Here is a 25,943-nt window from a genome sequence, read left to right on the forward strand (position 1 = left end):
TAGTCCTTTTGGGTCTAGAGCCAGCCTTCTTTTCTTGCCTGGACTAGTTTGCCAGGAGACAGGAGTGGTCACTCCAGCAGCCCACTCTGGGAAAGCTCAGGTACAATCCTGCCCGGAGGCAGGAGGTTAGCCAGGATGACCTCTCAAGATCCCTTCCAGCCTGAGGGCTCTATGCTGCCATTCTTCAGGAGACTAGATGATGAAAGCCATCCAGGAGCCAGGGCTCTCTGGGGCAAGACCCTTCTAAGATGGGGATCCAAATGCCCCAGAGTCAACAGCCTGGGGAGAGAGACATGCCAGTGGAGAAAAGGGAGCATCGTTAGGTGTGGTAGCAGGCACCAGATGCCCCTCCTCAGCTACTGACAGACAGCACTCAGAGGAATGTATGTCCCTCATGCCAGGATGATAAATGTCAGTACTAAAAGCACCCAAAGAATTTAATGAAGCAAAATGTGTGGAGACGTCTGGGATGTGTGTGCCGTCAGCCAGGGGGGCCAGCCCGCGTCAGATAAATATCACATTTGTTCCCTAATTAAATAGCATGCAAATATTATTCATTCTTTAACCTTCACAGCCACTCACTGCACAATTACCACACGCCCTGGTTGGTGTGTGTTGTTGTTTTTCAGCAATATTATATTATCATTAATTTTAACGACACTTGGAGGAATCCCGACCCCGGGAGGAGCTGTGCTGACTTGTGATAGGCAGGAGGGGACGGGTGATATTTGGTGAGTGGAGGAAGCCGTTGGATGAAAAGAGACATTTCCTGATGGCGGCAGGAGTCGGGGTGGGGGGTGACTGGCCAAGTCTCGGTCCTAGCCGAGGGGCTGGATGGGACCCAGGACTCAGGAAGCACGGCTTGGTGGAAAGAGTACCAGCTCTGCCTTGCTTCTGCTGGGTGAGCCTGGGCTATTGACTAAACCTTTCTGAGCCTTGGTTTCCTCCTGCCTCCTCCCTCCCGCATAGAGATATTGTGAGAACAAAATGAGATAATGGATGCGAAAGTGCCTTGGAAAATAAAATGCCATTTAAATTCAAAGGATCATTATTATCAGCTGGGACCGCTTGGTTGCTCAGTGATGCCTGTAGAAAAATCAATCAGTCACTGGTGCTTATTGAGCACTTACTGCGCAGAACATCGTAGTAAGCACCTGGGAGAGTACAATGGAGTTGGTAGACATGATCTCTGCCCTCCAGGAGTTTACAATCTAACAAGGGAGACAGACACTAACATCAGTTACAAGTCAGGGAATGCAACAGAGTTTAAAAGTCTGTTCATAAAGTACTAGTTGGAGCCAGGAGGGTGGTTAGGGAGGTGAGTATCCAAGGGCTTAGTTGATGTGGAAGTACCAAAGTGACAGTTGGGGTGGAAATAGGGTGGGAAGATGAGAGATGAATCAGGGAAGACCCTCTGGAGGAGATATGATTTCAGAAGGACCTTGAACATGGGGAGAGAAGCGGCTTTCTGGATGAGAAGGGGGAGGGAGTTCCATTAAGCTGGGAGTCAGGAAACCTGGGTTCTAGCCTCAGCTCTGCCACTGACTTGCTGTGGGACTTTGGGCAAGCCACTCAATCAATTGTATTTATTGAGCGCTTGCTGGGTACAGAGCACTGTACTAAGTGCTTGGGAGAGTACAATATAACAATATAACAGAGTTGGTGGACACTTTCCCTGCTCACAAAAAGCTTACAGTCTCAACCTCTGGCGGCTCTGGCTCTGATGGAACAACTCTACTACTTCTTCCTGACCCCCAGAAATGTTGGCGAGGGTGATCATCACCAGGAGCGGGGAGGGGGCGTGTAGATGGCCAGCAGCACAGGGTGCTCTTTGTCCTAGGGCTCCAGTTGGCACTGGGTATCCAGGAGGGCACCCATCGCACTGTTTCTCCAGTCATCTTGCTGCCACAGACAGCGGTGGAATCATTCAATCGTATTTATTGAATGCTTACCGTGTGCAGAGCACTGTACTAAGCGCTTGGGAGAGTACAATATAACAATAAACAGACCCATTCCCTGCCCACAGCGAGCTTACAGTCTAGAGATGGAACACTGAGTTTCCTTGTGGGGAGGAGGGGGGAGAGAGAGACAGAGAGAGTGTGTGTGTTTGTGAGGTGTGTATGTTGCCCACTGCAGGCCTCTCTGGAAGGGGTGGCAATCACTCTGGCTGGAGCTCCAGCTTAGAGAAAAAGGAGAGGGAGGTGGAGGAGGAGGAGGCAAGAGGTGAGAGGACAGAGTCCAGAGCAGAGGAGAGTCTCCTGGACTGGAGAAGCTGGGGCATAGGTTGGAGGGGAAAGATTTTTTTTTTTGTAGGGGAGGTGGGCCCGCAGCAGGAGATGGGAAGAGTCCTGAAGCGGGGTGCAGGGGGCTCACCCGCCCTGCCCCTCCACAGAGAAGCTTCGTTCTGCCCCACTGCACCCCCACCTCCATCCCACCAGGACCCCCACCCCTCATCGGCGACATGCAAAGGCGACGCTGCCGCCCTGAAATCCCCCCAGGAGCCTGTTGGGCGCTCGCTCCGGGGATGATTTTCTACCCCATTGAGTCCCCGATCACGGAGAAGGCACGGAGACCAATCATTTCCCCATCACATCTAGCTGCGAGCCACGGACCAGCCGGCTGCCTTCCCGGTGCCATGCGGCTCTCGCCCCCTCCCCGATCCTTTGTTTCCCTGACAAAGAGCTGCCTTTCTACCGCACATCTCTCACCCCCTTTCTTCATTACCCCGAGCCCAAAGGGCTGGAGCCCTTGACTTGCCTCTACAGCCCCTCTTTTTTGGGGTGTGTGGGGGGAAGGGGGACCTGGAATCAACTGGGCTTCCCAGCCCATCACTCCTGGAGCCTGGCTGGGGCTCAGTGGGAGAAGGGGAGGGCCCCGGGACATGGGGACTGACAGGAAATAGACACCCTGTCTGGGCCGAGCCCCTCTCGGGACTCGGGAATTCCGATCTCAAGGCAGAGGCGAGTCGGCCGCCTCTGATTTAGACACCTGAGCCCCCATCCCACTCACCACTTAGCCCCCCGACCTTCAGGATCCGGCCTCGATCCACAAGTCTGGCAGCTCTTTAAAATGCTTGCATTGAGCTTCTGAAGCTGGGGCTCGGATTTGGCCTCCGCCCTCCCCCTCTCCCATCTAACAGCCTTTGACTCCAGATCCCACAGCCACACCCTCGCATGGCCTTGTTTGACGATCTGGATTTTCTTTTCTCGGTTGAATTATTCAAATTATCACCCCTTTCATTATGCTCCCTGGAAAGGGAGGGAGGGAGGGAAAAGAGAGAGAGAAAGAGAGTGGGGAGGAGTCGAGAGAGAGGAAGAGAGAGAAGAGAAGCTGACTGGAGAGGAAAGGAGAGGAGAGCAGAGGAGGGGAGAGAACAGGTATCTGGCCATGGAATCTCTCAGCCCCTTGGACCGACTTGTTAGTAATGATGGTATTTGTTAAGCGCTTACTATGTGTCAAGCACTGTTCTAAGCACTGGGGTAGATTCAAGCTAATCAGCTCGGACACAGTCCCTGTCCCAGTTGAGGCTCACAATATTAATCCTCATTTTACAGATGAGGTAACTGAGGCACGGAGAAGTGAAGTGACTTGCCCAAGGTCACAAAACAGAAAAGTGGCGGAGCCAGGTTGAGAACCCAGGTCCTTCTGCCTCCCAGGCCCACGTTCTATCCACTAGGCCATGCTACTTCCCTTCTGTCATATTCTTCCTTGGTTCCAAGCATCACCAGTAGACAACCAGAGGGGAGAGGTGATGGATTGGAGATCTCTGAAGCTGTACCAGGGCCTTTCTCATTCCTCTTGATCCGGTTAGGGTAGAGCCACTGGAACCACTGGGAAAAGCAGTGGGGCTCCTCTTTGGACACTGAGGGGCCCTACTGGGTAGGCTGTTCCAGGAACAGGCTTCCTCCCAGTCCTTACCGAGTATCTTCGCTTTTTTCTCCACCTCAGCCACCAGCTAAAAGTAGTAGGGAGGGAGAACACAAAAAAGCAGGGAAGGGGGTGCTCCTGGGATGGTGAGAGGGCATAACTGGAGCCTTCATCTGTTCCACTCCACTCCACAGGTTCGCTCAACAGGGAAAGCCTCCGTTCCCTTTCCTCCTCACCTAGTCTCTTCTTCTTCCTTCCCTTCCCCTTTCTTCTCTTTCGCTCTCTTCTTCTTTTCCCTCTCCTCTCTTCCCTTCTCCCCCTCCGACAGCCCCTCCCTGCAGCTGCCTCTCCTCTCTTCTGGGCTCTACTTAGCCGGTGTTGCACGAAGCTGCTATTTCAGAGGGTGGCCTCCTCTGAGTTGAGAGAAAAACAAAGTGCTTCTCTTTGGCTGCAGGTGGGGATTCGGGAGAGGCTGGGGGATGCCCTAGGCTCTCTGTTTTCTGGGATGGCAGGTGACAGAGCGGGGTTGGAAGTGGGGGAGAGAAGTTTAAATTGGGGGTGGTGTTAGAAGAGGGAGGAAATGAGGTCTGGGCTATCATCTGCTGTATTATTATTATCATTATTATATTTGTTCAACTCTTACTATGGGTCAAGCACCATTCTAAGCACTGGGGTAGATACAAGTTAATCGGGTCAGACACAGTCTTTGTCCCACACGGGGCTCATGTTTGAAGTAGGAGGGAGTACAGGGATTGACTCCCTATTTTACAGTTTGAGGAAACTGAGGCCTAGAGAAATGAAGCGACTTGCTCGAGATCACACAGCAAGCAATCGACAGAACAGGGATGAGAACCCAGCTCCTCTGACTCCCAGACCCGTGCTCTTCCCACTAGGCCACTTTACTTCTCATGCTGAGCTGGGCCAAACCCTCACATGATTTCACCCTGCTTCTCTAGCTGCTGGGATAGATGGCCCTGCTTGTGCTTCTGTACACTGTAACAATTTCTCTGTGATATATGGCTCTATCTGACCCAGGAGGAAGGATATGGCTAGATATATCTACAGCTCCCATATTTCCCCCATTAAGCTAGAGACGGTCCTATTATGTCACATGGTTTAGGAGATTTTATCCAAGCCCCGTCTCTGGGCAGGACCCTACTACCCCACCCCACTCCAGGCAGGTAAAAGTCTTTACCGTTACCTCTGGGAGAAGGGGCTCCCGAGACCACCCTCATTCTTTAATCTAATCCGGTTTCCAACACGCCTGTCTGACAAGTTCTTCCTTAGGTCTAACCGGAATTCCTCCTGCTGCGATGGCAGACTAGTTCCTTTGCTGTTCTCTGCTGTTCTCTGTCCACTGGATAAGTATCAGCTGGGAGAGAGAATTAAGCTTTCTCTCAGCCTTTTCTTCTGTAGGTTGGATAATTTAGGATCCAGTATAGCCACTGGGGGTTGTTAGGGTTTACAGAGCCCCTGCCACGTGCAGTCCTCCAAGCAGAACAGCCTTCAAGGGGCTGATGTGTTCCTGGAGACCACTGTCCTTTAGACACACTGGCCATGGAGTTATTTCTGGGGCCACCTTTTCTGCTTTCAGTGGGACTCACACTTGGATTGTTGATAGTAGTGGTAGCTCAACTGACACCATCCCCCCTCCCTAGCCCCAGCAGAAGATCCCTGCAGCAGAACGATTTGGCCAGGCAGGTACGGGGTAGGATGCAGTCTTTATCTCAGGAGACCTTGCCAAACCTCATGGGCAACCCAGAGGAGTAATTCAGTGTGATCGCTTCAGCCACCCACAGAGGCTAAGTGATTTTCCTGAAGCCACACAGCAGAATAACCATTGACTCTGGACTCAAACTCAGTAGCCCTCCCTAGTGACTTCTGCTCCATCCAGCGAACCTGTGGGAACTGGGAGCTCAGGAAAAGGGAGATGGGATGAAAATTGGAGGCAGGGAGGTGAGGGTGAGAGCCAGGGGTTGGGGCAGCTTATACCTTCACCCTGAATGGCTCTTCCTTTTTAAGCATCCAGGGTCCCAGATTCTGTGCTTTTAAGTGGCTCTGCTGGGGGGGGGGGGGAGCTCAGTGGGAGGGAAGCTGAAGGTGTAGACTCTTCATCTGGTGCATCCAAGATCCCCACCCGAGGGTGCCTTCTGTCTCTCCTCCTCCCCCGACCCACCCCCATCGCCCAGACTTGCTGGTGAGCCCTATGGAAGTACAGCTTCAGCCATGTGTCAAGGGCATATCCATCTCCTGAATGGAGTGACAGGTCATGCTTCAGTACTCCCCAGGCAGAGTCCTCAGTGAGTTGGCACCTCTGGGCGGAGAGATGGGGGAGACAGGCTAAGGGACTGGTGGGAGAAAGAGAGCCCCCCAATTGTGGAACATGCACATACACACACACACACCCTTGAGGGGCCCAGGCAGGCTGGGAGACAGTGCTGTGAGGCAAAGCAGGGAGAGGGGAATCACTCTCAGGGTTGGGCAGCATTAGCCTTGGGACCGTCAGACTCTGGAATGGAGGAGATCTAGGTGGGCTCTTCTCCCCAAGTGGCTTCAAGAAAAGAGCAGAATCCCATATGTCTGGGATCAGGGAACTGGACTGGATGATCTCTTGTAGATCTATCCAGCCTGAAGAATCCGTGAGTCTATGAAAATTCCCCTCACCATCTCTCTGAGAGAGAGAGTGTTTGGGATGATGATGATTATGGTTTTTGTTAAGCACTTACTTTGTGCCAAGCACTGTTCTAAGCACTGGGTAGGTACGAGCTAATCAGGTTGTCCCATGTGGGGCTCACAGTCTTAATCCCCATTTTACAGATGAGATAACTGAGGCACAGAGAAGTTAAGTAACTCGCCCAAGGTCACACAACAGACACGTGGCAGAGCCGGGATGAGAACCCATGACCTTTTGACTCCCAGGCCCATGCTCTATCCACTATGCCATGCTCCTTCAGTGTGGGAGCGGGCAGGGGAGATATATTCACTTTCTGGCTGTCCTGGTCTTCTCTTCTCCTAGCTTCCACCAACAACCCCAGAAGCAGAGAAGGTCACGTACTGTCCATTTTGTCTCACTCAAGTGGATCTCCTGGGAGACAGGGGCTAGGACTCTGGGGTGTTCAGCGCAGCACTGTGAGTCTTAAAGACATTTTAATCTTGAGGACTCTGGTCTTCCCCAGGGCCCACCTAACCAGGTAGACACTTTTTTCAGGCAGAGGCTGCCTTGCCCCCCCGCTCCATCCCCTCCAGATTCCCTCCAGACCCCCTTCCCTGTCTCTGGGGTTTAGCTGGAAACTAGAACCCAGACTTTCCACTGGGGGAGGGAGGGACATTCATCTTTTGCATTTTCTAAATGAATCTGCCTCACTGGGCTGGATTCACGGACCAAAACCTCTTCCTGAGGGAAGGGACTGGGATGAATCCCTGTACCCAGGACTCCACGTTACCTGGAGGTGAACCCAGGCCAGGGAAGGAAAGCTGTGGCTACTGCTGTGAGACCTGCCCCAAATCCATGAGAACTGGGAAACAGGAAAATAGGGGAGAGTGGGAGGGAGGGAGAGAAGGAGGGAGGGGAAAAGAGGAAGGGAGAGAGAAAGAAATAGGCTTGTTGAAATCCCTGATTGCCGTCGGGAAGATAGAATTTGATCCAATTATCCCACCGTGGCAGAAAGACCACCACCAACCTCTGCAATTACTTTTTCAGAGCAAAGCCTGTGTCTAGGCAGCCTGGAAGCAGAATTAATTGGGAACCGCCTGAGATGACAGAGTGGTAGTGACAGGCCAAAGCCCCATGAGGAGGGGCAGCCGGAGCCCAGGGAGATGGCCCCAGAGCCCCTGTAGGAGAACCCTGGATTTGGAATAGGGGGTCAGATAGGAAGGAAGGAGGCAGGGCAGGGGTGCGAGGTGTGTGGGGTTTGGGGTAGGACCACCTTTCCCTCGCCTGTCTTCCCCACTGTGAGCTCAGTGCTGGGCATGGCCCGCCTCACACGGGGGAAGCCCCTATGGGGCTCCCCATACCCGGTTAGGTCTCCCTTTGGGGCTCTTCTACATGGGGCCTTTCTATGGGGCCTTGGAATTTCCTGAAGGAGGGCATCCCCACTGGCCATGCTGCTCCCAGAATTACATTTCACCCCACATCATCCCTCATGCTTGACCTGTGCCCATCCCTATCACATCCCTCCTCAAGCCTAGTGCTTCCGGCCCTGGGGCAGGACTGTGTTCCTGTCCATCTTTCCTCACTCCCACTCTTTCCCTGCTCCTGCCACTGCCCACTCCCACCCATAACATCCTGAAGGAGACGGCACCCCTGTCCCACCCAACTCTTACTCCACTCTGGGCACTTAGCCCTCACTACTGAGGTTTAAAGAGTTTTCAGCTATTCCTTCAGGCTGCTTCACACAGTTTAAAACCTCCTACCTTCAGTGCAGGGGCCCTCCCCACCCCCCACTCCCCACTCCCACCCCACAGGCCTCTTAGGACCAGCAACATAGTTAAGCAGAATCAACACAGGCCTGGGAGTCAGGAGACCTGGGCTCCAATCCCGAATTGTACATTCCAAGCGCTTAGTATAGTGCTCCGCCCAAAGTAAGTGCTCAATAAATACGAATGAATGAATAAATGAATGAATGAATGGACTTGCCTGCTGTTTAACCTTGGGCAAATCACTTCACTGGGCCTCACTTTCCTCCTCTGTCAAATGGGAGAATGAAATACCTGTTCTCCCTCCCCCTTAGACTGTGAGCCCCATGTGAGGCAGGAACTGTGTCTGATCTGATCGCAATGTATCAGATCGCCGCGCTTAGTACAGTGCGTTGAGCAAATGCCAGTATTATTATTATCATCATCATCATCATTACTGGGACCAGAAATCACGTCTGGGATCAGACCATCAAACCCAGCTGCCAAAGGTGCCCAGTTGCCCAAATAGTGCACCTGCTGCCAGCTGGAGGGAGCCAAAGGTCCTTGCGCCATCCTTCCGCGGCATCAGTGCCTGGATGCCAGCCTTCCCTCCAACCCAGCCTTCTCCACCCCCAATTCCTATCCGGTTTCTTAGGTTTTCCTTTTTCCCCACCCTCCTCTGGCTCCCACTTCCGTTTATTGAGCTCTGGAGAAGGCTTCACACCAGCAGCGGAATTAAATTCTCCCCGTTTAAAGCAATCTTCCTAAGTGGAGTTAATATTACCCTCTAGGCCATTTCCTCTACATTATTCATTGGGGAAGGTTGGATGTCACTTAGGCCTGAGAGGCGCTGAAAGGTGATTTATGAGGCGGTGCAGTCACTAAACAAACAGGAATCAAGAGCGGATTTGTCTTCCCCCCGAAAAAAACCCACCCTTCTCTCTTTTGTTTCAGGTTAAGGATGGGGAACCTCTTGGGCCAAGCCACCAGAGGTCTGCTCCTCCAACTGCTGCTCCTTGCAGTCTCTGGGCAGGGTAAGTCAGGGGACACTGTTTGCTCTTCCCAAGCCCTTCCTCTCCCCGCTTCTCCACTGTGGGCTGGGCACCAGGGAGAGGAGGGCTTCTGTGGGTTGCTCCAGGTGAGACGAGTCTGAGCTCTTACCCTCCCGCCCCTCTCTCCGTCCCTAGCTCTGAATCCCCCTCCAGCTTGACTGGTTGAGAGGATCTAGTTTGACAAGGGGGCGGGAGGGCTGAGGCAGAGAGAAATCGAGACAAAAAAACCGTAACAAGGATGATGGTTTAACTTGGAATGGGTTGGAGAATGAGCAGCAGAGTCTTTGTAGGAGATGTAAATGACATGCAAATTCAATGCAAATGCACGGACAATCCACCTCACTCTTTCACACTCACGGATCGGGCTCGGTGGAAGCCCCTGGAGCATGGGATTTGTTATTGCAGTGACGGGGTATATGTGGGGCAGTTTGGAGGGCCACAGAGGGGTCTCCTGCTTCCGCTCCTCCCCGCCGTCCCATATCCCCCCATCTCTGGACACTGGTTGGGTGGTTTTCAATCAGAGCTCCAAGGCCAGGTGTTGGATGGAGACTCAAGCAGCCCAGGCTTCCCCAGCCCAGGGGCACCTTGAATTTGGCTGCATGCCAATGGGCAGAGCGGGCAGGAATGTTCCTCAATCTCAGGCACCTCGGTGACAACTGTCTCGATTTCCGAGCTCCAGAGGGCCCAGGGTTGTGGCCCTTGCCCTGTGCCTGTCCCTCCGCTGTCCCTCCCCGCCCCTCCCCCCACCAGAGCCAGGCTGTGTGCATGTCATGTGGCTGAATCTGCTCCTCTCCGTCTGGGGGCAATCCCGGTTTTTCCCATCTGTCTGCAGAAGGTGCATGGCTGGTGGCATCTGTCAGCCAGCTCGTTAGTCCAGACGTGTGCCAATGTGAGCCGAACATGGGGCTGCCGGCTGCCTGCCCTGTGACTGGCACGGCCAGGCCTTCCCGTGTGCCCTCAAACTGGCACCAGAGACTCCTCCCAGGCCTGCCTCTCACCTGGGCTGCCTCTGGTCCCTACCCTAGACCCACTGGCTGGGCATTAGGTCCCTTTCCCTCCGAGTATCAAGCCCCAATCTCCAGGTCCCCGGACCTCACATTCTCGCCCCACCTTAGCATCAGATTTGCCCCTCTCCCTGGATAAACTGGCTGGGGACCAACGGGACCAAAGCCCTTACCCTGTAGCCCTCGGGGAGGGAGGAGCAGTGGGCAGAGACATTTGAATAGGAGTAGCTGGGGCCGGAAGAGCTGGACTGGAAGAGGAGTTGCCCTCTACCCTTTGCTAGCCAGGGGAACCCCCTCCATCTTGTCCCAGGTTGCCCACCCTAGCTGCACTGAGGGCTCCTGAACCCAAGGGCATCGCTGCTCACCCTTGGAACCTGGAGGCTTTTCCTTTCGGCTGTCTTGGGCATCCTCTGACCGACCGATGGCTGGCTGGTGGCCGGATGGAGGACGAGTCCCTGTCTTTGTGGCTAGCCATAGCCCTGGGGAGTTGTCCTCTGTGCCTCCAGCCAGGACATTGCCTTCTCAGCTTGGTACCTATTTGGGGCTTGGAGGGTGAAAGTGGGGGGCAGGAGAGACCCTATTTCCTGCTCTTCCATAGCCATCCAGGTTAGCCTCCTTTGATTCCTGGAGTTGGAGTTTCTACCCCTCCCCCTGCCAGACACCCAGGACACCTGGATTGCTTGGGGCATAGGGTGCCCTGGGGGCCGGGATTCCTGGGTCCCACTCCTGTCTCAACCCCTCCTCTACCGTGTGACCTCAGGCAATCCCTGCCCCCTCTCTGGGCCTCCTGGCAAAGCTGAGAACAAAACCAGGCCTCCACACCCTTCCAACCCCTGCCCACTCAAGCCCCAAACTGCCAAGGGGAAGATGGGAGAAGAAGTTAGTTAACATCCATAGAGATACTCCCCCTCCCCGGGTGCAGCCACCACACAGTCTCCTTTCTGCTTGTTTCTCTCCTCCTCCTTCAGATCCACCTGGGTTAATTTCCGTAAGGGCTGCTCACGGCCTCCGCAAGGCCGGGGGTTGTTACTGTAGGGTTGATACCAGCCAGGGGGACGTTGCGGTCGGCCTGGTTATTGTGGGGTTGCTCTGCGGGGCCCCTTCCTGCTCCCCCCTCCCCACCCCCGTGCAGTATCTGGATCCAGCTGTTTCTTTGGGAAAGAGTTCGCCCCGTTGAAGATTTACCAGAGCCCGACCCGAAGAGAAGCGCTCAGGAGAGCTCACCGGCATGGGGCCGGGGCCCAGACGGCCGGCCCCTGGTCTTCAGGAACTGGAGACTCTGGATAGAGCGTTCTCGTCACCACTGCCCTCCACCCTGACCACCAGCTCACACTCCACGCTTGTTTCCCAAGGCCTTCGGACAGCAGCGGCGCTGGGCCTGCCCGCCCGGGATCAGGACGGGTGGAACCTGGAGCTCCCCGGAGGGTCCAACAAGCGGAGCCCCAGGTGGGGGCCGAGGAGGCCAAGAGGAGGCAGGGACGGCCCTGAGGGCCCACAGAAAAGAGACTCAGGTCCCTGACGGGTTCCGAGCTGGCTGGTGTCATCGGATGGGCCCGATCCACCCAGACCCCTGGGGTCTGCTACCCGTGGGACCCCCGTCCCCCTTCCCCCAACCTCCCAGCAAAGTCCTCACACCAGACCCCTCGCGGCTCCAAATGAAGGGTGTTTGGGCTGAACCAGACCAGAGCCGGGACCTCTGGGAGGGAAACGGCCAGCGGACCGTTTATTGACTTGTCGTTCCCGTCTCCCTAGGGCACGACACTCTGGTCCTGGGGGCACCGGCTTGTGGGGGGGAGGGTTTGACCCTGTGGCACGTCTGAGGGGGACCCCACGCCACCTTCAAACCCTCTTTAAACCGAGCGACGCATCTATCAAGCTCTTGACAAGTCCTCAGGGCTCGACAGCCACCACCGCATGGAAAGGAATATAAATAAAACATGCTCCCCTCTCCGCTCCCGGCGCCCAGCGGCCTGCACTCTGAGAAGTGAGCAGCCTCTCTCCTGGGGTAAACGGGCAGGGTGATGTAATGACGGGGACCGAGCCTTAATAGCGTTGAAAAGTGGACAATCCGGCTCCAGGCCCAGGCCCGGAGCAGCTATAATGAGGAGAGAATGGTGAGACGGTTATTTATTACCCGTGGCCTCCTGGATGAAAGTTGTTAAGAGAGCAGAGCCCAGTCTGGTGTGCATGTGTGTGTTGGTGAGAGGCAGCACACAAAGAGGGTAATTATGGGAGATTGATAGTGTGGGAGCGTGGGGCACATGCCACGGGCGGGAGTGCTAGCTGGGCCCGGGACTTTCAGCGGATGAGGGCGGATGAGGGGCCAGGAGTGGCTTCCCTGAGCCCCCGCCTCCTGCAGCTTTTCCCGGGATAGTGCATCCAAGGCAGGCACTCGGTCAAGGTAAGAGCCACAGTAACGTTCAGGGCATAGGCTCGGTCAAGGTAAAAACCCTTAGGAAGACCTGTGGAAAAGGAGGCCTATTGCAGCTGGCCTTTAAGTGTGAGCCCCTCGGCCCAGGTGACAGAGCGGACCCGTGGAAGGAGCACCAGACTGGAGTGGGGAGGGAGGCCTGCCTCTGGCTTTGCAACTGAGCGTGTGTTTGTCCTCGAGCAAGTCACTTAACCTTTCTGGGCCTCAGTTTTCCCACCTGCGAAATGGGAAGAAGCGCACCCCCTCCCGGCTCTCGCCTTCCGGGGGTGAGGTGAGGAACATGTCTGGGAGTTCCGGAGGGGCCCTTCACCAAGACCGTCCTACAAGGCAGGGCGGAATGGGGACCGGCAGACCCCGGCCCCAACCCTTCAGGCCTCACGCCCCGGCCTGGTCTGTACGTCAAATCACGTTCCCCGTTGAGCTGATTCTCCCATTATCCAGAAGGTACGTAATCGGAGAATCCCAGGGCTGGAAGGGACCCCAATAGGTCATTGGGTCCAGCCCCCTGCCTCTGGGCAGAGGAGAGCCTAAACCCTCCAGGACAGAAGGCTGTCTGATTTGTGTTTCAAACTCCCCAGCGATGGAAAGTTGGAAGTCTCCCTGGGAAACCTGCTCCAGAGTCTAATCCCCTAAATAGACTGAAGGTTCTTCCTTCAGTCTAACCCAACGAGTTCTCTCTCTCTCTCTCTCTCTCACACATTTAAGCCAGTCCCCCCCTTGTTCGTTGTTCAAAGGAGAATAACTGGTCAATGGACTCCTCCTTGTAAAGCCTCCCCCCCTCCCCAGCTGCAAGTTTTCTCTTCTCCAAGATATACACCGCAAAATTCTCTAGCCTTTCTCCTAAGGCTGGTTTTCCATTCCTTGCAAGGGAAGCCAAAGTGCCGCAAGAGCGATGTGCATGCTCCGGCCTCTAGGCCGTGACCTGGCCTGACCCCATCTGTGCCAGGCAGGGCTCCAGGTTTTCAGTCCATGTGAACTGTTTATCCTGGTCCCCCACCCCCGCACCCCCACCCCTCACCCCCACCCACCACCCCTGCTCCCCTCTTTGATTCCTCTTCCTCATTCTGTGAATTCACCTCTCCGTGGAGGGATAAGCCACTCGGGCAATTGTCTTGAGCAAGTGAGTCAGCTACTTGCGGGTCATTTGGGGAGGGGTGGGGATCAGAGCCGGTTAGGGTTTTGCATAATTAGAAGCGTTGCTGGAGCCACATCTGACCCCGATTTTCTAGTTTGTATTTTTTGACTGTGATTTCCGCAGCGGTGATGCTTCCCCCAAAGCCATTGGGATTTTCTGGTTTCCGGAGCCTGGGGAAGCGCTACCTTGGGCCCAGAGATGCCAGAGGGCACTGGCAAGAGGGAGACCAGGGAAGAGGGCTAGCTGGCACAGTGGAGGAGAGACATGGATCGTGCAATCTTCCAGCCGTCATCTGATCCATCCCCCTGCCTCCAGAGAAGAGACCCCACGGCTGCCCTGGGTAATACCCTCCAGGGTCTCGCAACCCCGATGGTCAGGATCCAGGCCTTTCTCAGGTCTAACCCAAGTCCCTTCTGCAGCAGTTGAAGTCCACTCCTTCGATGGCAGATCGTTGATGGATGGGACCGAGTCCTGCTGCTGCCCACTGCCCTGAGGGAAGCAGGGAGGGGGCAGGGCCCACAGGCTAATCCCCCTCCCTGTCCCTGCCCTCCCTGCCCCCACCCTCCCCTCCATCCCACTTGCCCAAATCACCAGCTTCTCCTGTGTGCCTCCTCCACCTTCGGGTTGGATGGGTGATTCTTCCTTTCCTAAAGATCTCCCAGGATGGAGATGCCATGGCCTTCCTTGTGACTAAATCAGCTCTTCTTTTAGCTCAGCTTTGCCCCATCCTGGCCTCTTCCCCAGAATACTCCTATCTGCCTGCCACCCCCACTTCCCATTTGGGTGGGCAAACACCAGGGGGTGGCAGGTGAAGAAACTGTTGTCCCAGCTTGCTCTCCCCACCCGGCCGCCCTCTCCCCCGTGGGCTCTAGGACATGAGGGTCCCTTGGGCCAGCCAGCATAAGGCCCTGAATCCCATGGAGCAGGGCAGGCAAGACACCTGGCGGTGAGAGCAAACCCCACGATTGCAAAGCCGGGTGGCAGCCCCTGTGAGGCTCAGGAGCCCATCAATAACCCTCCGGCACGGCCGCGTGATGGAGGAAGAGCAATCTGAGCAGAAAAACACATTCCCAGGGAGAGCGCCGGGTGATTTATTACCACGCAGAGTCAGCGAGAGAGGAACTGAGAAAACACTCGAAAGTCCCTCCATTGCCTGATTTTTTTTTTTTCCTCCCTGAAGTTTGTGTAATTAAAAATAACAAATGTGTCTGTCCCGGACCCTGCATCCAGGATTCAACTGTACGTCTATGTGCCCCAGAGAGCCGACTCAGGAGGGCTGGTGATACCTGGGGGTGACACCAACTGGGCTCTGCGCCTCAGAGGCTCAGGGGGCATAGAGGCAGCAATCAGTAATATTTATTGAGCACCTACTCTGTGCAGAGCACTGCATTAAGCACTGGAGAAAGGACAGTAGATTAGTAGACATGATCCCTGCCTTCAAGGAGCTTCCAGTCTAGCACTCTGGGACAGGATAGACCAGGGCTGTGCTGTGTTTTTTCCATGCCTGTAGTGAAACCCTCTTTTCCTTGCTCTCTTCCCCTCCCTCTCACACCACAATTCCTTTTCCTTGCTGTTCATCAGCGACATGGGGGGCTGCTGATGTGGTAGGGATGCCTCACATGTGCTCCCCACTACCTGGCCCTAGGGTTGGGGTGCCAGGATACCTTGGGCCTCGTGAGTGTCTGTGCCCGTGGCCACACTTGTCACCCTCTCAGCTGGGCAGCTGTCTCCTCTCCTCTCACCTCTTGCTACTTCTCTGTTGGGAAGGGGTGAACGGCGGGCCATCCCGTGAGAGTCAAGGCGCTGCTGTCCTGCTGGTCATGGGGCTGGCTGCTGTTGCCATGCCGTGGCGGGGAGAGAGGGAGAGGGCAGGAGGATGTGGAGGGAAAGGAGACCGGACTCCGGCCATGGCTGTGCAGGGGTGGGGGCCCTGCCCACGCGGGAGGGATTTGGGGAGCAGGATCAAGTTTCTGCTCATTCTCCCACCACGGGGAGCACTCTGGGTGCCAGCTCCGAGTCCCCACAGGCCTCCGGAGACCGCGGGAGTATATCTGGATCTGCTCCTACTCCAATCCTGCCTCTGCCCTTGACACCTGCTATCTCTCCCACCACCGTGTATTGTGAGGTGGTCTCCTTGGTTGAGATAAGGAAGTCTTAAACTGGGAGAGGATGGGGGTTTGGGGCTGCATGGTCCTACAGGAAACCAGATGCTGGGTTGACCCGAAGCCTATGGAACATAAAGCTCCCCAGGGAGTGGAGAATGAGCCTTGAGGACTTGGTGGCTCTGGAACAGGAATGAAAGGGGGGTTCCCTTTTCAGGGAGACCAAGGGGAGCACTCAACAGTCTCCTCCTCCCTCACAATCCCAGTCCCTGCTTAGGGTCAAACTGAGAGAAGAATGAAGGGCCTTCAAGCCCCACAGAGAGCTCTCCCCTCACCTTCTGGTCAAGTTTCAGCTTTAAGCACTTCCTTCTGGTCTCACAAGACATCTGGGTCGGGTCCAAGGGGTGGGTTGGGGGAAAGGGGAAGCAGGTGCCAGGAAGAGCAGAGTTGGTGTGTTGCCCACTTTCTGCCCCTTTAGCCTCCTCCTCACCCAACTCTAAGCCCCATCCCGGCGCACATCCCAGTAGCCTCTAGGGCACAGAGACCTGCCACCTCGGGTGCCTCTTCTTCGGCCTAGGATTCCGGGTTATTCGTTCGTTTGATCGTATTTACTGAGCGCTTACTATGTGCAGAGCACTGTACTAAGCACTTGGAAAGTACAATTTGGCAACAGATGGAGACAATCCCTACCCAACAACGGGCTCACGGTCTAGTCTCTCATTAGGGAGAGGGACTTTGAGGAGGAGGGTGGCCTTCAGGCTGAGCTCTGTGGAGGCTTCCTGTCTGGGAAAAGAGAAATTGGGATAATGAGCCAAACAGCTGGAACGCCTTCCCCCAAGCTAGGTACTTTTCAAACTTCAGGAGCTCTGTGGTCAGGGGGTCCAGGTCCAACCTGCCCATGTCCTCATGGACCTGTGCAGTCTTCTTTGATGTCCAGCTGAGCAATCACAAAGGGTCTGACGACTCAGGGAGGGCCAAGGAAAGGCATGTTTATTTATACCAGGGTCTCAACAGGCCACTCATTCACTTCTGGGCTCTGACTTGTTGGATCCTTGTCTACATGGCCGATTTGAGATGGGGTTGGGGGGGAATGCCTAAATAACCTTCTGGGTCAAGATAAAGCGACCTTGAAAATGAAGACCAAGGATTTCCCAGTCCCAGGCCTCACATTCTTTACATTCACTCCACTCTCAATCATGATTCACCTGGGTGAGTGGGGAGGTGGTGGCTGTTTGCCAGACCTGTACCTATCTGGTTGGCTCTGGAGAGGTGTGAATCCCCAGAATTCTCAGGGTCTTTCCGGGCTCCGGCCGGGCACCCTCTGGCGGAGGAGGGGGAGAGCGAGCAAGGAGAGTTACGCAATTGTGAGGGTATGTTTCCAGTCAAGCCTGAACCTTGGAAAATCCCAGCTGGGTACCTGACCAGAGCAGACCAGGTTGGGGAGGAACCCGGAGGGACTCCACCCCCTGACCCACCAGCAGAGAGACAGGCCCATCCTGAGAACATTCAGACAGCCAATCAGGAGCATATGTGGCCTCGGGGACAACTCCAAGGGGTTTGTCCCTGGGCATCCAAATTCACCCTTTCACGGGAGAGTCACTCCTTCGGCCCCACTTTAGCCCTGACTGGAGTGGGATCTCTGGGTCTGGCCCCAGAAGGCGCCCCCGGTGGCCGCGCTGTCTCCGCTCATCCGCCTTCTCCCCTTTGCTTTTCAGGCTCCCAGGACGCCGGGAAGGTAATCCACATCAACAAGGTGCAGCATCAGGCACTGCGGGCCGGGCTGGCCGAGATGGTTGCTCTGCCCTGCCTCTTCCTCCTCCGCTCCCCCACCTCGCTGGGCCCAAACACCTCCCACGACCCACCCAGGGTCAAGTGGACCAAAGTGCGCTCAGCGTCAGGGCAGAAGGTGGAGGTGCCCATCCTGGTGGCCAAGGAGAAGGTGGTGAAGGTGGTGCGGGGCTACCAGGGCCGGGTGAGCCTGCCTGGCTATCCCCAGAACCGCACCAACGCCACCCTGGTGCTGGGGCCCCTGCGGGCAAGCGACACGGGGCTCTACCGTTGCGAGGTGGTGGCTGGCATTGACGATGAGCAAGACCTGCTGCCCTTGGAAGTGACCGGTCAGTCCAGAGGGAAAGGGGGGTTAAAATAGACAGAAGAAATTGACCAGTCCTCCCAAATGTTTGACTCCCTCCCTCCCACCCGCTCCCCACCCCCATCCGCCACCCTCCACTCCCAGGGACGGCCACTAAGTCAGATTTTAGACCACTCACCTGGCTTAAAGCATGACTTGCCTGAGCTGAGTGGACAAGTTGATATTTTCCAGGCTTCTTGGTGGGTGGGAGGAAAGTGGGGACCAGGGCCCTCAGAGAGTGGGAAGGGGTGAATGGGTGGGATGGATTATTTTTTCTGGTTCCGTCTCTCTGGCTCATCTTTCCCCCCAGATCTGTCTCTCCTGTCTTGCTATCTGCCTCTCCATCAGTCACTCTCTCTGGTCTGGGCTCTGGTGGGCTGGAGGTGTTGCATCTTTTTCCCCCAGCTCCTCCAGTCCTTCCTCCCACCGTGGGTGCCCGCATCACAGGAAGAAACCCTCATCTGGGAGGGGGGAGGGGGAAGCGGAAGCTGTGCCCACCAGCTGTCCCCCCACCCTTTATTTGAGTTGCCCAGAGAGGGGCTGGAGCCTTGGAGGGGGAGGGAGCGGTGCTCTCTGGGTGTGCTGAGCAGCTGTTAAAATCCCTCTTTTCCTCTCATTATTTATAATAATCCTCTGAAAGTCGGCAGCCCAAGTCGGTTTCCTTGCCAACGTCTCCCTTCTCCTGCGATTGGCAGGCCAGTGAGATGGCTCAGGGGCACAGGGGAGAGGAGGGAGGGAGAGGGGAGTACACTGGGGCTGGATGGGGGGAAGATGAGGGGTCCTCGGGAAGCTTTATTCCTCAGTTGTTGGAGTAGGGGTAGCATGACACACTGTGGTGTGCTAACGGAGGCCTGGTCCCAAAGACCAGGTGTGCACTCCCACACACACCTACCCCCATCCCACAAAAGTGTGTTATTTTAAGGTTGCTCCAAAAGACTGATATGTGCTTTTATGTAGGAAGTGATGAGATTTCTTTGGGGGGAAGTTCACTCCAGCTTCTCTCTCTGTCACCAAGGCCCAGACCAAGAGCGGGGAGGACATGAGTGAGTCAGGTTTCAGGCCTTCACAGGGTGGGTAGAAATGTCAGCGAGCCTTGAGATTCCAGGAGAGATCACCTGTACTAGGGTTCCAGGTGGCTGGGGCTAGGCTGCTGCTGCCCTTCACTATCCTCCCCATCCTCCACGGGCTCTGCTTTGCCCATCTCTGACTTTGATCTTTTATTTAGCCTGATGCTGCTGGGGATTTTTTTTTTTTTTTGCCATTTTACTTTTTGCCCAGAGACCTGGACTTCTTCAACACTGAAATGGTCTCTGAGTTTTTCAGAGGAACATTTGAAAAACCCCCACCATGCCACATCTCCCACCATCACCTTCCCTCTGCCTGGCTCTCCGCTCCATCTCTTGAAGCTTGACTGGGGCCTGCTGGGGAACAGGCTCTCGGTCCCGCCCCTTCCCTCTCTCCCCATTTCCCAGACTCACTCTCCCCAGCATTTCGGCTTCTCTAGGGCTCCAGTAATATGAGTATGGGATTTTTGATGGTGGCGGGGAGGTGGGGGGCCAAGGGGAGCTTCCAGGGAGGGACTAGATCTGAGGCCTGCCTCCAGGCAGAGTCAAACTGATGGATCGGGTCAACTTGAATATCCCCCTCCTCCATTTCCCCCAGCTCTTCCTCTGATTGGTTAGTTGGAGAAAGGAAGCCCTGAACTAGGGGAGAGGGGTGTAAGCAGAGGGGGTATTTTGCTGAGTGTGTTCCTGTGTGCTTCTCGCACTGGCCTGTGGGCAAGATGAGCAAGATGAGCAAGATGGCCTATGGGCAAGATCTTGCCCTATGGGGCGCAAGATATCAATATGGAGTTTGGGTGGGAGCAGTGAGCCCTAGGGAAGGGCCATCCAGGGTTGGGGACTTTTGGTCACCTCCCCTCCCCCCAGCAGCATTCTTCCTGCTTCCCTGACCCATCTTCCCTCCCATGACGTCCACCCCTCTGCACCACCCTCCCCTCACCCCTCGCCAGGTGTGGTCTTTCACTACCGAGCTGCCAGCAACCGCTACACGCTGAGTTTCCCTGCGGCCCAGGACGCCTGCCGTCGCAGCTCGGCCGTCATCGCCACCCCCGGCCACCTGCAGGCTGCCTTCGAGGACGGGTATGACAACTGTGATGCGGGCTGGCTCTCCGATCACACTGTCAGGTGAGCTGGGATGGGACTTCAGGTCACATCTAGGGTTTTAGAGCTCTGGGGAGGATCAGCCCCTGGGGCTGGGAGGCTTAGAGGCAGGGGGATGGTCTATGTGACTTCTTGGGGTGAGGCTCCTTCACCTCTGCCTTGACTCTCCCTCAGCCCACCATGGCTTCTCCAGGGAGTGGTTTAGCACCTGGCCGCTGCCGTAAAGCACTGGCTGCATCTCCCCTTGTTCCCCTGCCCATTGTCCTTGGTGTCAGGGGAAAGGGAAGGAGCCCTGATCCTCACTGGGCAACGCTTCCCCATTTCTTCTGCCTCTTCCCCCCAGGTACCCCATCACTCTGTCCAGGCCTGGTTGCTATGGAGACCGCAACAGCCTACCCGGGGTCCGGAGTTATGGTCTGCGGGACCCCCAGGAGCGCTATGATGTTTATTGCTTCGCTCGGGAACTGAAAGGCAAGTCCTGTGTACTCAATCTGTGCAGCCCAGCCACGCCCTAAAGTCTCCCACTCTCCCACCCTCGGTGACTCTCTTCCCTCTGTTCCTCTCGACCGGGTTCCTAAGCATCAGCCCAGCCTATGGCTCTTTTACCAATCAATCAATCAGTGGTATTTATCGAGCGTTTACTTTGTGCAGAGCCCTGTTACTATGCGCTTGGGAGAGGACAATACAACAGAGTTGGTAGATATTTTCCCAGCCCTCAAGGACCTTACAGTCTAGAGGGGGAGACAGGCATTAAAATAAATTATGGCTATGTACACAAGTGCTGCGGGGCTGAGGGTGGGGGTGAATATCGAGTGCTGGAAGGGTAAAGATTCAAGTGCGAGGGTGACGCAGAAAGGAGAGGGAGTAGGGAAGATGAGGGCTTGGGGAAGGCCTCTTGGAGGAGATGTGATTTGAGGAGGGTTTTCAAGGTGGGGAGAGGGGTAATCTGTCAGATGTGAAGGGGGAGGGAGTTCCAGGCCAGAAAGGGGAAGTTTGGAAGTACTCAAGGTCTGGGGCAAAAGCCTTATTCTTGGGTATCAGGTGATCGAAGTATCAGGAGAGCTGATTTCTAGTCACTGGCCTGCTGTGGGGACACAGGCAAATCACTGAAACTCTCTGGGCCTAATTTTCCTCCTTTGTAGAATAGGAATTATAATGCCCACTTTACAGGGATGTTGCGAGAAAAAAATGAACTAAGTGATGTGAAGATGTTCTGGAAAAATCAAAGTGCTCTACAAATTTAAGGGGTCATTATTAGAAATAGACAATATGCTCTGCCAATTGCTTGCTGTGTGACCTTGGGCAAGTCACTTAAATTCTTTGTGCCTCAGTTTCCTCTACTGTAAAATGGGGATTAAATATCGGTTCTCTCTCCTACTTAGACTGTGAGTCCCATGGGGGACAGGAACCATGTCCAACCTAATTAATTTTTCAGAATCCCAGTCCTTAGAACAGTATTTGACACATAGTAAATGCTTACATATCATAAAAAAGAAGCAGAATGGCCAACTGAAAAGAGCATGGGCCTTGGAGTCCCCAGAGGACCTGGGTTCTAATTCCAGTACTGTCACCTGTCAGCTGTGCGACCTTTGGCAAGTCACTTCACTTCTCTGGGCCTCTGTTACCTCATCTGTAAAAATGGGGATTAAGACTGGGAGCACCATATGGGACAGGGACAATGTCCATCCTGATTAGTTGGTATCCAGCCCAGGGCTTAGAGCAGTGCCTGGCACATAGTAAGCGCTTAACAAATACCATAAAAAAATTATATGTATCCCAAACACCTCTTCGATGGCCCTGTCCTCTTTGGAGGTTTGGGGGATAGAGCGACTCTCATCCAGGCTTTGTCTCCTCCCTCCTTGCAGGCGAAGTGTTCTACGTGTCCCACCCCCGCCGGCTGACCCTCTCCGGGGCCCGGGCTCACTGCCAGAGCCAGGGCGCCACTCTGGCGACCGTTGGCCAACTCTACCTAGCCTGGCAGGAGGGGTTGGATCAGTGTGACCCAGGCTGGCTGGCCGATGGCAGCGTGCGTTACCCCATCCAGACTCCACGGAAGAAGTGTGGTGGGGAGGAACCCGGAGTGAGGACCCTGTACCAGTTCCCTAACCGAACAGGCTTCCCGGAACCCTCCTTGAAGTTCGATGCTTACTGTTACAGAGGTAAGGGGAGGAAGGGTTTGGCTTCTCCTGCCCCCTCATGCTTTCCTCCCAGGGTCTTTGGTCCAGAGACCCTTCCACCTCTTTTTCCAAGTCCAGGGATCAGGGGACACCCGTGGCTCCTGTTTAATGGTCCGCGCTAATCTCACCTCGATTGGGGCCTTATCAGCAGCTCCCACAGCCTGCAGGGTGACTGCGCCGTGCCGATAGTTTCTAATAATTCCCCATTACTGGTCACAGGAGGAATGAGTAATAAGTTGAAATTACCCTTTCATCTGTCAGTGGGTCTATTGGCCAGCCAGTTGGCTCCTCGGGAGGTGATCCCAAACCTTGAAATCTTCTCTCCCCCCTCCCTGGCCAGTCTGGACCAGAAGTATCTGGGGCTTCCTCCCTCCTTCTGCCCTAAGTCCCTGGTGTCTTTGGGAGCTGTTCTGGCCCGCCGCTCCTGACACCAGTTCTGCCTCTCTCCTGCAGCCCACTACTTGGCTCCCCCGACTCAGCTCCCGGAGCATCCCGCCTGGGCCCCAGGGGCTGGATCCCAGCCAGAGGAGTTGCCCATTCTGAGCCTGGAGAACATTCTACAGGAACACGGCCCCGCCCCATCCCCCGGAGGGCTCCCGGGCCCCGACGGGGACGATCTCTTGGTCTCCGGTGACTCCCGGGATGGGACGGGACAGGAACACCCGACCCTGAAGCCCCGCCTCTTGGCCCCACCGCACCCTGAGGACGAGCAGCTGCAGCCGACGACTGCCACCCCCTCGGGGATGGCCCAGGTGGAAGAAGGCCACTTGCTGGACCCCTACCAGGCCAGGTTGGGGATGGGTGCAGGGAGCGGGACCCCTGCGTCTCTTGCAGATAGGGCCGAGACAGCTGGGATCACATCCTTGGTGCCGGATCCTGAACTGGAGGAAGATCAGTGGCAGAATATGGTGGACCAGACCCCCAGGTGGAGAGACAGCACTCTACATCCACCTCCCGAAGCCACATCCCAGGAACCTCAGGGTCCCGGCTCCACTACCATCTCAGAAGGGGGCTCGTCTGTCCCTAAGGGTCTGGGGCCCACCCAGCTCTGGGTCCCTGCTGCTATCACGGAAGTGGCCGGGCCCAGGGCCAGGGAGTCAACCCTGAGCAACAGCTCTGGAGGTCTGGGTAGCCCAGGCCCAGAGGGTTTCCCAACATCCCTGCCAGAGGGAGCCCTGGGAGTCACCGGGGGGTTGGGCATGGAAACAGTTGACCCCAGCAAACCAGGGACCACCACAGCTGCCCCAGGGAGCCCCGAGACCACCAGGCGAGGCCGCTACAAAGGGCTCAATGGACGATACTTCCAGAAGGCGAGGGTGGCCCCTAAGAGGAAGTGGGGCAGCGGGAGAGGCAGCACTGCAGCACCCTTGGAAACCAAAGCAGCTGGAAACCACATGGAGAACCCCTCTGTTCTGGCCCTTGGACCCCCCAGCATTCCCGAGACCTCTTCCCTGTCCAATGAGGTGGACCAACTCAATTCCGGTGAGTCACCTGTCCCCAGCCTGGCTGCTGAATACCCCCCCCCCCACCCCCTCCACAGCCCCATTCAGGGGCCCTAGTAGCAGCTGGGACTGGCGAGGATGGAGGGACAACTCCTAATTTAGCTCCCTTTCTGATAGCTACCTAGTTGGTAGGAGTACTACTATGAGGGAAGAAACATGGCCTAGTGGATAGAGCACAGGCCTTGGAGTCAGAAGGACCTGGGTTCTAAACCCAGCTCCGCCACTTGTCTGCTGGATGAACTTGGGTAAGTCATTTCACTTCTCAGTGCCTCCGTTATCTATAGAATGGGTTTTAACACTGTGAGCCCCACACAGGGATTGCATCCAACCTGATTAGTTTGTATCTGCAATTCTTCTAGCTGGTATTTAACCTAGACTTGCCCTCTGGTGCCCTGAAGTCAAACCCTCCTCATTTAATCGATCAATTCAGTCGTAGTATTGATGGAGTGCTTACTGTATGTGGAACACTGTACTAAGTACTAAGTGCTTGGGAAGAGTACAATAGACTCTCATAATTCCCACAGTTTATATGTGAGGGTTCAATTTCAGTTTTCCCCTGACATGAGATCTCAAAGTTGGGGGGCCATTTATTTGGTATAGTTTTTACACTCACTGCTGAGTGGCTTATTGGAAAGTGAAGGGTCAATCAATCAATGGTATTTGTTGAGGGCTTACTGTATGCAGAGCACTGTACTAAGCATTCGAGAGAATACGGTACAACAGAGTTGGTAGACGCATTCCCTGCCCATAGGAGCTTACAGTTTAGAGGGGGAGATAGACATTAAAAGAAATTATATATGTGCTGTGGGGCTGAGGGAGAGGTGTCTGTCAAGTGCTTAAAGGGTACAGATCCAAGTGCACGGACAGTGCAGAAGGGAGAGGGGGTAGGGAAAATGAGGGCTTCATCGGGGAAGGCCTCTTGGAGGAGATGTGATTTTAATAAGACTTTAAAGGAGGGAATAGTGATGGTCTGTGGTACATGAAGGGGTGGGGGGAGTTCCATTCCAGAAGGAGAACATGGACAAGAAGTTGGAGGCAAGACAGATGAGAGCGAGGTACAGTGAGCAGGTAACCGTTAGTAGAGTGAATTATATTCGCTGGGCTGTATTAAGAAATCAGGTAGGTAAGATAGGAGGGTACAAGCTGATTGAGTGCTTTAAAGCCAATGGTAAGGTTCTGTTTGATGTGGAGATGGATGGGCAACCATTGGAGGTTCTTGAGGAGGGGGGAGAAGTGGACTGAATGTTATTTTAGAAAAATGATCTGGGTAGCAAAGTGAAGAATGGACTGGAGGGAGAGACAGGAGTCAGAAAGGTCAGCAAGGGGGCTGATGCAGTAGTCAAGGTGGGGTAAGGTAAGTGCTTGGATCAGCATAATAGCAGTTTGGATGGAGAAGGATGGATTTTAGGGATGTTATGAAGATAGAACTGACAGGATTTAGTGACAGAATGAATACGTGGATTGAATGAGAGAGAGGAGTCGAGGATAAAGCCAAGGTTACGGGCTTGGGAGAAAGAGGATAGTGGTGTTGTCTACAGTGATGGAAAAGACTCAGGAGGACAAGGTTGGAGTAGAAAGGAGAGGAGTTCTGTTTGGGACATGTTAGGTTTGAGACATCGGTGGGACATCCAAGTAGAGATGTCCCGAAGGCAGGAAGATATACAAGATTGCAGAGAAGGAGAGGGGTCAGGACTGGAGAGGTAGATTTGGGAATCATCCAGACAGAGATGGTAGTTGAAGCCATGGGAGTGAATGAGTTTTCCAAAGGAGTGGGTGGAGATGGAGTATAGAAAGGGATCCAAACCTGAACCGTGAGGTACCCCCACAGTTAGAGGGTGGGAGTCAGAGGAGGAGCCTGCAAAAGAGACTGAGAAGGAGCAGCTAGAATGATAAGAGGAGAACCAGGAGAGGACAGTGTCAGTGAAGCCAAGGTTAAATAAAGTTCTCAAGAGAAGGGGGTGGTCCACAGTGTCAAAGGCAACTGA

General features: G+C 55.0%; 1 protein-coding gene across 4 annotated transcripts in view; it reads left to right on the forward strand.

The window, feature by feature from the left end:
• NCAN (neurocan) overlaps positions 1 to 25,943 on the forward strand; it is a 95,224-nt gene that overhangs the window by 12,877 nt on the left and 56,404 nt on the right. Inside the window, exons 1-7 of one of the 4 annotated variants that reach the window (XM_029051708.1) lie at positions 9,215 to 9,296; positions 14,008 to 14,224; positions 17,702 to 18,103; positions 20,129 to 20,303; positions 20,623 to 20,750; positions 22,145 to 22,438; positions 22,910 to 23,938. In XM_029051708.1, the coding sequence (XP_028907541.1) occupies positions 14,149 to 14,224; positions 17,702 to 18,103; positions 20,129 to 20,303; positions 20,623 to 20,750; positions 22,145 to 22,438; positions 22,910 to 23,938 (2,104 nt within the window). In that variant the 5' untranslated portion in view covers positions 9,215 to 9,296; positions 14,008 to 14,148. Of the gene's footprint in view, positions 1 to 9,214; positions 9,297 to 9,335; positions 12,303 to 14,007; positions 14,225 to 17,701; positions 18,104 to 20,128; positions 20,304 to 20,622; positions 20,751 to 22,144; positions 22,439 to 22,909; positions 23,939 to 25,943 lie in introns of those variants that run through there. The other 3 variants (XM_029051709.1, XM_029051710.2, XM_029051712.2) reach the window with 3 other exon arrangements.

This window comes from Ornithorhynchus anatinus, chromosome X1, assembly GCF_004115215.2.
Source record: "Ornithorhynchus anatinus isolate Pmale09 chromosome X1, mOrnAna1.pri.v4, whole genome shotgun sequence".
Lineage (NCBI taxonomy): Eukaryota > Metazoa > Chordata > Mammalia > Monotremata > Ornithorhynchidae > Ornithorhynchus > Ornithorhynchus anatinus.